This window comes from Bos taurus, chromosome 4 (assembly GCF_002263795.3).
Source record: "Bos taurus isolate L1 Dominette 01449 registration number 42190680 breed Hereford chromosome 4, ARS-UCD2.0, whole genome shotgun sequence".
In the NCBI taxonomy this organism is placed as follows: Eukaryota; Metazoa; Chordata; class Mammalia; order Artiodactyla; family Bovidae; genus Bos; species Bos taurus.
Window position 1 is genome coordinate 107421394 of NC_037331.1, and position 11043 is coordinate 107432436.

General features: G+C 37.9%; 1 protein-coding gene across 1 annotated transcript; it reads left to right on the forward strand.

Moving 5' to 3' along the window:
• The first annotated feature begins 8638 nt into the window (after nucleotides 1-8638).
• Nucleotides 8639-9568, forward strand: OR2A67 (olfactory receptor family 2 subfamily A member 67). Its single transcript, NM_001390515.1, has one exon. The coding sequence runs from the start codon at nucleotides 8639-8641 to the stop codon at nucleotides 9566-9568; it is 930 nt and encodes a 309-aa protein (NP_001377444.1).
• Nucleotides 9569-11043: the final 1475 nt, after the last annotated feature.

Consider the following 11043-nt stretch of genomic DNA (forward strand, 5'->3'; position numbering starts at 1 on the left):
CTACAGTAGTTTCATTATTCTCACCCCTATTTCAGCATTTTAGTAGTATAATTCTAGTCAATATTTAGGAGGCTAACAGAGTTTTCGTGTTCATATTGTCTGACTTCTGTTGTGTATAAGATAAGAGTTGATGGCCCGCTAACACGAAGTTACTCGAAAGGCATTCTCCATAGACCTGAGCTTCTAAGCTATCAGAGTCCCCTCAGCTAGTTGAGGTGTTGGACCAAAGGGTTTCACTTCTGCAGCAAGTCAAGGAAAGCAGTGATTATTTCCTGTAGATGTGAGGTAAGATCATTGGAAAAGACCCTGTTGCTGGGCAAGGTTGAAGGCAGGAGGAGAAGGGGAGGATAGAGGATGAAATGGTTGGATGGCATCACCGACTCGATGGACATGAGTTTGAGCAAGCTCCAGGAACTGGTGATGGGCAGGAAAGCCTAGTGTGCAGCAGTCCATGGAGTCACAAATAGTTGGACATGACTGAGTGACTGGACTGAACTGAACTGAGGAGATGTTCTAGGACTAATGCATATATAAAGATACAACCCTCTGATAGTCATCTTGCAATGTAAAATTATATATAATGCTTATTAATTATGCTTATAATTTTCTTACTAAAACTTTTCTTGGTATATATAATATAAGGTAATAATTTAAATATATTAACAGAATCTCCTCTAAGGTATATTCTAATATGTGACAAGTATATTCTTTTAACCTGTAATGATAACATATCTGAAATACAGAACGAATTTTAGAGATATTGAGTATTGGGAGCTGGACTTAGAAACTAATGTCAAATCACTGGGAGATCCCAACAGAGATGACAAAGAAAGACACTTGTTTGAGAGCACAAGTCTGGGAGCCAAAGAATCAGGCAGTTATCAGGGAGCTACTACTTGTAAGATAACTCAAGCTACTGCAGATTAGATTTATCTGCAAATATATGAATTTGTACAGAAGGAAAATTCTACATTAAACTAAATTGCTAAGTCCCTAAGCAGACAAGACAGGAAGATAGACCAGAACCAGCAGTTAAACCACCAGTCAGTGTAGAGAACTTGAATGCTGTGATGTTCATGCTAACATTTATTGTAATATCAGTACCTAAAACTTGAATTTTACAGGCATGCACTGATACAGGATGAAGGCTTTGGAGTCACTTTTATTAGCTGGCTGACTCAACCTGCGTGACAATATCTATGATTTCATGTATGTATGTTCACATATTTTGCCCAATTTAAATTGGATTATCTATCTTTTCACTATCAATATACAGAAATTCTTTACATATTCTGAATATGAACACTATTGATTGCATATGTTATAAATATTTCCTTCCACTCTGTAGATTTCATTTTTATTCTCTTAATGATGCCTCTAGGTAGACAGGAGTTAGGCTCTTAATTTTATCAATCTTTTCTTTAATACTGTTTTTTATTTTGTTGCAGAAACTTTTCTTCTCTCTGAGGCTTTCACTATAAATTATTCATTAATGTTCTACAAAGCTTGTTTTCATCTTTTATGATTAATTCTAAAACCTACCTAATTTTTTGTAGTATACTGGTAGAAGTCATGTTTGAGGTTTTGTCCACTTTGATAGTCAATTGATCCAGAATTATTTATTAAAAACCACAGTGCCTTTGTCTTGGGTCAAGTATGTATGTGTAAGCGTGTTTGTGTGCATACATTTCTGAATTTCTGAGTAAACCTTGCTGTTTGATGGGTCTGTTTATTTGTCTTTGCTCCAATACAGTAGTGACTGACTGTGTAAAGGCACTATAGCCTTGTAGGTCCCAGTATCCCACCGAGTAAGTGCTTTTACTTCATTCTTTAAGATTGCCTTATTCTTCTTCATCTTTTATAATTTCATATGAAATTTATAGTTAGGGTCTCAATTTCTATACCTGAACTAACCTTGAATTCTGATTTTTATTTTATTGAACCAATAGAACAATTTGGAGAGATTTGCAATCTTTACAAAATGATCATTCTGTAAACAAAGTGTAAGTCTCCCCATTTGTACATCATCCTTGAGCCCAAATTTTTGGATATTTGCTTATTTGTAATAGTAGACCATCTATAAATATTTATTTTTAATATATGCAAGTGTGTTTTCAATAATTATATTTTATTTTCCATTTTAAATCCTAGCCCTTCTACTTTTCTTTTTGTCTTAATGTCAGATGGTTCCTGAATCAACATTAAAAAGAAGTGGTTTTAACAAGGCATGTTAAAACCATTTCCTAACTCAAAGGGAAAGCTTTTAAAGTTTTACTATCATTAATAATGTTTTTGTATGTTTTTCTGGGATAAACAAGTTTCCTGCTGTATAAAGTTTATTTCATAGGGAATAAGCACACCATGCATTTTCATCTTTTAGCAGATTGTTCACTTTATCATGACTTTATAGTATCCTTTGTATACCTACCTATGCTTAGGTCTTATATCAGTATTGCTACTACAGTCACTGTAGGCATAAACCCTTTTTTTTCCATTATTTTATTATCAGTTTTTTTGGTTTGGGGTGTTCATGTATGCTTGTGTGCATTTATGTGTAGGTGTGAGTGTTCTAAGAAGTTCATAAGTAGATTTTCTGTTTTTAATCTGATATGGTCATCTTTGTCTTTTGCTGGATGAATATAATTCATTTACATTTGATACATTAATGGATATACATAGACTTATTTATATCAGCATATTTTGTGTTTCTGAATATCAACAATTTTTTTGCTTCTCTTTTTCTATTTTCTTGCCTTTTACCTTCCTTTTGATTGACAATGCTTTAGTGTTTCATTTGTTGGTACTGTAATTTGAAAATCATAGATTCTACATCACTTTCTATCAATGGTAATCTATAAGTGCTAACATCAACATTAGTAATTTATTGTGATGAATTTAAATCTTTCAGTATTATGAGCCTCTTGAAAAAGGTAGTATTCTTCATGTCCAAATGCATCTCTTCATTTATTTTTAAAATTTTACTTTTATAATTTTAAGCATCAAAATCACTTTATAGCTCATAAGTTATTAAATATAAGGTCATATTTTATTATAATGTTTGTTCAATATTACTTATATGTGTTTGATTAACTCTGAATTCACTTCTGTGCTTATTAAGGAAGAATTTTTACTAGAATACTAAAGAGATATAGAAGGAAATGGCAACCCACTCCAGTGTTCTTGCCTGGAGAATCCCAGGGACAGCAGAGCCTGGTGGGCTGCTGTCTGTAGGGTTGCGCAGAGTTGGACACGACTGAAGCGACTTAGCAGCAAAGAGATATATGCCCCAAACGTTTATAATTTACATATGATAAATCTCTTCTTTTGTTCTCATTCCTTCAAGAGAGTTCCTGCGGTTGTTGTCACGTTCTTGACTGAGAACCTCTCTGCCTCTTGGTGTATATTTAATACCTTTTGTCTTCAGATCTTGTGCTGCTGATAAGAAATCTGCTATCAGTGAAATTGTTGTTCCTGTGTAGATACTTTTCTTTTACCTTTAATGTTTTTTAATATTTCCTTTTGATCTCGGAACAATTAAATACTGAAATACTGTAAGAAAACTTTTAAGGAGGCAAATAAAATTATAGCTTTTATTAAATATTTTAACTTTTTAAAAAAAGTAACAGTAATTTGTAGGTAGCCCTAGGAAACTATTTTTTTAAAACATGAAAATAACGGTCAAATATTTGTGTTTGTTTATATTTATTAAGAATTTATATTTAATCTATCTTAATCTCAAATTTTTGATATTAAGATTAATTTTATCTTCAATTATCAGAAGTTCTTTGATGTCGTTATGGGTACATTTACCTTTACTCTACTCTTTCAGAATACATTTTTATCATGTTGGAAATTAAGTAAGGTCTTTCTACAATCTGGAATATTTTTGGTAAACCTCTTATAATACCGCTTCTTCAGTTCAGTTCAGTCACTCAGTCGTGTCTGACTCTTTGCAACCCCATGGACTGCAGCATGCCAGGCCTCCCTGTCCAGTCACCAGGCAGGTCAAAGCCAACATCTAGAATTCTGTGAGTGTAAAGTATATTCTGCTCCTTTTGGTAGTGAGTGTACATCAGAAGTGCAGACTATCTTTTTAGAACTTTTCCTAAGCTACGGAGTGGGGGATAGAATCAGGGCAAGTTAAAATGCTACAGATGTCTCCCATTGATTTTCAGGTTGATGGTTTGTTTTCCATATTAAGCATGTGTGCTGCTGCTATAGCTTTTGATTAGATTCCCGAAGTCCAAAGAGGCTTATTTTGACAGGGTTTTCCATATTATATGTTACTTTTCTAGAGAGAAGTACTTTTTTGATTTTTCTATTCCATCTTTTAACCCATGTCCCTCCAGGGAGTTAATAATTTCCTGATTTTACTCAGACATTTTAGCAAGTGGTCTGTAAAGATATTCAATTTTTCACTTAATGACAGGTGTCAGTCCCTTACTTTTTCTTAAGCAGAACTTTTACATTTATATATAGAAATATGTGCTGCTTATGGCTCACATTTTTCAGTAGAGTTGAGTGATTAATGTTGTGTGGAAAAAGTCTAATGAACGTCAGTAGCTATATTGTCTGTCAAAATGCATGGAAATTAGAACTTTTAATTCCCATTAGCCTCTTCCCAATATATGCACTGCTACGTATTTAGTTCAGTCTTGTTCTAGGTCCCAGAGGACACTTCCAGAATTCTCTGTACAGTGTGTCTGCTTATTTTTGTAAATGTATTGCTACTTTCCTTGATCTGTATTTTTACAGTGTGAATTTTCTTTCTAGGATGACTTCTTCCTTGTTTGAAATGAAATCTTGGACTTTCCTTCAGTAAGAATAGTTGAATCCAGACTATCTCAGCTCAAGACGAGTTTTGTGTGCCTGCTAAGTCACTTCGGTTGTTTCTGCCTGTTAGCTGTTTTTAAAGAAGAGTGTGGTGTAGGGTATGTAGTCTCTCATCTTGCCAGAAACTGAAGTCTAAATCTCAATGTTTGTAAACTATATCCTTCAAATTTGAACACTTGACTTTTAACTTCCCATTTCACAATTGGGGGAAATGGTTTTCTTATGATTTCTTGTAATTCACCTCACATAACAGCTGATTTTTGTTGGCTTTTGTAATATTCATTTTACATTGTTAAGATCTGTACTGTTCACATTCTGGTTAGTCATTATCCTTACCACAATTTTGGCCATTCTTCCCCTACTAAAATGAATTTAATGTTGCATGATAGTTCTCTAGTCACAAGTCATGCATATACCTGCAATATACAATTGACTGACAAAGATTTTTTTCCAAGATATATGTTAGGGTCATATTTTATGAGTTTATACATGCATCAAAATTATATATATGTATGTGTATCTCTGAATGTATATATAGTGACCATATTTTACTGTCAGTTCAGTTCAGTTCAGTCACTCAGTCGTGTCCAGCTCTTTGGGACCCCATGAATCACAGCACGCCAGGCCTCCCTGTCCATCACCAACTCCCGGAGTTCACTCAAACTCACATCCATCGAGTCGGTGATGCCATCCAACCATCTCATCCTCTGTCGTCCCCTTTTCTTCCTGCCCACAATCCCTCCCAGCATCAGTAAAATACATTATTTTACTGTAATAATATATTAATATTAATAATATAATAATATTAATAGTAATTTTATATATTATACATAATATATACGGGGCTTCCCAGTGGGGTGCTAGTTGTAAAGAACTTACCTGCCAATGCAGGAGATGTAAAAAATGCAGGTTTCATCCCTGAGTTGGAAAGACAGATCACCCAGAGGAGGGCATGGTAACCTAGTATTCTTGCCTGGAGAATTGCGTGGTCAGGGAAGCCTGCTGGGCTACAGTTCATAGGGTCAAAACAGTCAGACATGACTGAAGCGACTTAACACACACACACACACACACACACACACACACACTGATACATGTAAATGTGTTGTTGTTGTTCAGTCACATAGTCCTATCCAACAATGTGCAACCCCATGGACTACAGCATGGCAGTCTCCCCTCCTTCACTGTCTCCTGGTTGTTCAAACGCATGTCCATTGAGTGATGATTCCATCCAACCATCTCATCCTCTATCACCCCCTTCTCCTGCTGTCTTCAATCTTTCCCAGCAGGGTCTTTTCCAGTGAGTCAGCTCTTCACATCAGGTGGCCAAAATATTGGAGCTTCAGCTTCAGCATCAGTCCTTCCAAGGAATATTCAGGGTTGATTTCCTTTAGGATTGACTAATTTGATCTTGCTATCCAAGGGACTCTCAAGAGTCTTCTCCAACACCATGGTTCAAAAGCATCAGTTTTTCAGTGCTCAGCCTTCCTTATGATCCAACTCTCACATCCATACATGACTACTGGTAAAACCATAGTTTTGACAGTATGGACATTTGTCAGCAAAGTGATGTCTCTGCTTTTTAATATGCTGTCTAGGTTGGTCATAGTTTTCCCTCCAAGGAGGAATTGTCTTTTAATTTCATGGCTGCAGGCACTGTCCAACCAAGATCTGGAAGATTTTGGTTCATGTACTTTTCAAGCCTGTGCACAGTGATTTTGGAGCCCAAGAAAATAAAATCTGCCACTGTTTCCATTTTCCCCCCATCTATCAGCATCAAGTGATGGGACAGGTGCCATGATCTTTGTTTTTGAATCCTGAATTTTAAGCAAGCTTTTTCACTCTCCTCTTTCACATTCATCGAAAGGCTCTATATTCCTCTTCGCTTTCTGCCATTAGGGTAGTATCATCTGCATATTCGAGATTATTGATATTTCTCCCAGCAATTTTGATTCCAGGTTATGATTCATCCAGCCTGGCATATCGCAAATGTACTCTGCATATAAGTTAAATAAGCTGGGTGACAATATACAGCCTTGAAAAACTCCTTTCCCAATTTTGAACCAACCTGTTGTTCCATGTCCAGTTTTAACTGTTGCTTCTTGACCTGAAAACAGGTTCCTCAGGAGGCAGATAAGATGGTCTGGTATTCCCATCTCATGGAGACTTGTCCACAGTTTGTTGTGATCCACACAGTCAAAGGCTTTAGCATAGTCAATGAAGCAGGAGTAGATTTTTTTCTGGAATTCTCTTGTTTTTTTATGATCCAATGGATATTGTTAATTTGATCTCTGGCTACTCTGCCTTTTGGAAATCCAGCTTATAGATCTGGAATATTGTGGCACATAACTTTTGACGCCTAGTTTGAAAGAGTTTGAGCATTACTTTGTTAGCATTTATAATGTGTGCCACTGTATGATAGTTTGAATATTCTTCAGTGTTGTCTTTCTATGGGATTGGAATGAAAACTGATTGTTTCTAGTCCTGTGGCCATTGCTGAGTTTTCCAAATATGCTGGCATGTGGAGTGCAGCACTTTCACAACATCATCTTTAAGATTTTTAATAGCTCAACTATATTTCCATCACCACACTAGCTTTGTTTATATATATTATATAATGATATAATATATGTAATACAATAATGTTGCAGGAAGAAGGACCCCTCCAAGAGTCTAGGAATAAATTGTCAATATGTGAATATGGCTTCACTTTAGTCTTAAGTGTTCTATAGAAAGTTAATACACTGTCCATTTGGAGAAAATAAATGATAAGACAAAAATGAATAAAAATTAGTGAAACTTATCATGGCATCTGGTCCCATCACTTCATGGGAAATAGATGGGGAAACAGTGGAAAGAAACAGTGTCAGACTTTATTTTTTGGGGCTCCAAAATCACTGCAGATGGTGACTGCAGCCATGAAATTAAAAGACACTTACTCCTTGGAAGGAAAGCTATGTCCAACCTAGATAGCATATTCGAAAGCAGAGACATTACTTTGCCAACAAAGGTTCATCTATTCAAGACTATGGTTTTTCCTGTGGTCCCGTATGGGTGTGAGACTGTGAAGAAGGCTGAGTGCCGAAGAATTGATGCTTTTGAACTGTGGTGTTGGAGAAGACTCTTGAGAGTCCCTTGGACTGCAAGGAGATCCAACCAGTCCATTCTGAAGATCAGCCTTGGGATTTCTTTGGAAGGAGTGATGCTAAAGCTGAAACTCCAGAGCCTTGGCCGCCTCATGCAAAGAGTTGACTCATTGGAAAAGACTCTGATGCTGGGAGGGATTGGGGGCAGGAGGAGAAGGGGACAAGAGAGGATGAGATGGCTGGATGACATCACTGACTCGATGGACATGAGTCTGAGTGAACTCCGGAAGTTGGTGATGGACAGGGAGGCCTTGTGTGCTGAGATTCATGGGGTCACAAAGAGTAGGAGATGACTGAGTGACTGAACTGAACTGAACTGAACTGATATACTATATACTAGTATGGTTTATAATCCCTAATACTTATCTGTTAAAGCAACCCACTCCAGTATTCATGCCTGGAAATTCCCATGGACCGAGGAGCCTGCGGGGCTACAGTCCATGGGGTCACAAAGAGTCGGACACAACTGAGTGACTTCACTTTTACAATAAAAACTAAGAAACAAAAAGGCAAAGGAATTTTGAAGAAAAAAACTTCAGGGAGGTAGGGACAACACAAGCTTCCTCTGAATTCACTTCACATAAATAACTCCTATTTTCATTGCTATCCAATCCTGACTTTTCTATCACACTTCAGTCCTTTGCAGACTGTCATTGGCAATGGAGCGAAACCAATCACAGATCACAGAATTCATCCTGGTGGGATTCCAGCTCAGTAAAAACATGGAATTGCTCCTTTTTGGTATCTTCTCCCTGTTATATGTCTGCAACCTGCTGGCAAATGGCATGATCCTGGGACTCATTTGCCTTGACCCCAGACTGCACTCCCCCATGTATTTCTTCCTTTCCCACCTGGCCATCATCGACATATCCTTTCCTTCCAGCAATTTGCCCACCTTTCTGGAAAACCTAGTAAAACACACAAAAAGCATCTCCTTTGACCCTTGCACTGTGCAGATGCTTTTCAATTTGACTTTTGGATCTATAGAGTGCCTCATTTTGTTGGCGATGTCCTATGACAGGTATGTGGCGATCTGCCATCCCCTCCAGTACACGGTCATCATGAACTGGAGAGTGTGCTCCATCCTGGCCATTGCTTGCTGGGCGTGTGGATTTGCCCTGGCCCTGGTCCAAGTAATTCTCTTGTTAAGATTACCCTTTTGTGGCCCCCAGAAGGTGAACCACTTCTTCTGTGACATTCGCTCTGTCCTCAAATTGGCCTGTGGTGACATCTGGATGAATGAAATGTTCCTCTTTGCTGATGGCGTTCTTTACTTAGTCGGGCCTCTTGCCCTGGTGTTGGTCTCCTATATGCGTATTCTCTGGGCCATACTGAAGATCCAGTCAAAGAAGGGCCGCAAGAAAGCCTTCTCCACCTGCTCCTCCCACCTCTGCGTGGTTGGGTTCTACTTTGGCTTAGCCATGATTGTTTACATGGTTCCCGACAACAGTCAACAAGAAGAACACCTGAAGATCCTTTTCTTGTTTTATACTCTTTTCAACCCATTGCTGAACCCTCTTGTCTACAGTGTCAGGAATGCTCAAGTGAAGGCTGCCTTCCACAGAGTACTGCAGAAGAAAACAACGTGAAGGGTCCAGTTTTGGTTCAGTGCATTCTTTTCCCTTCAGAGATGTGATTGCTGGTGCAAGAAAACTCAAAATTCCCCAGAAAATGACATGGTTTAATGAAGAGCATTACTCCAGAGTAACATCAGCATGATGGAAGACTAGGAATCCCTAAGCCTCCATTCCTCCACGGAGACAAGAACATATAGACCTAATTTCCTTTGTGGAAACACGGAAGTTAGATAATAGTAGCAGCATTCCAGAAAAGCACAATACCAAGAAGAAATACAGTAAGCATTCAGGCAAGTTTATGCTGTTTCACCCTCCATACCTACTTCCCTTTCCTGGCAGTGTGTCAATATCAGGAGAAGATCCCCAACTCCCAACACTCCCTCAAAGGGGGAAAAGAAGAATGGATCATGTAGACTATTTCTGAGTTTTCAGGGAATGGCTTGAGGATTTGTTAGTTGTCTTGCCTGACTCAGAGCACCGATGGGAATGCCATCCTGATTGGGATCTCTGAGAAAGATGGCAAGCACCAACTTTCTGCAGCTGTATAGGGATATTTTGGATTTTCATAGTTCTCAAAAATGTGCACTGGTATCTCATTCTAGTTTTCAAATGAAATTCCTTGATGACATGTAATGTTGAGTTTTTTAGCAGTTGTTTCCTTGCTATCTGTATATTTTCCTTGGTGAGATGTCTCTTTACATCTTTTCCCCATTGTTGTGTAATAAACTTTACTTTTTAGAGCTATTCCAGAGTCACTGCAAAATTGAGTGGAAATTGCAGACACCCTGTATAGCACTCTGCATCCAAACATGTATAGCCTCCCCTGTCATCAATATCCCCCTTCAGAGTGGCACATTTGTTATTCACACACCTATATCAGCACATCATCATCACCCAAAGTCCATAATGTACATTTGAGCTCACTCACGGTGTTGTATGTTCTGTGTGTTTGCATGGGTGTACAGGTATGTACATCCACCATTATATTATCATACACAGTATTTTCACTGCCCTAAATGATTACCTCTTCCTTCTTCCCTTCTTGCAAATCTCTGGCAACTACTCATCGCTTAATTCCCTCCAGAAAAGAAGAAAAAAGGTAGTCACTCAATCATGTTCCATTCTTTGTGACCCCATGGACTATAGCCCACCAGGCTTCTGTGTCCATTGAATTCTCCAGGCAAGAATGCTTGATTCTTCTGAGCCTAAGTATCAAACCTGGGTCTCCTGCATTGCAGGCAAATTCTTTACCGTCTGAGACATCAGAGAAGCCCAATTCCCTCCATAGTTTTGGCTTTCCCAAATATCATATGGTAGGAAAAATATGTAATTTTTTTCATATTGGTTCCCTTCACTCAACTGTACATCTGTTTCCTCTGTCTTTATTTTTGCTTGATAGTTCATTTCATTTTCATGCAGAATATATTTCCTTTGTCTGAATGCACCATGTTTTATTTATCCATTTACCTACCAAACAACATCTTGAT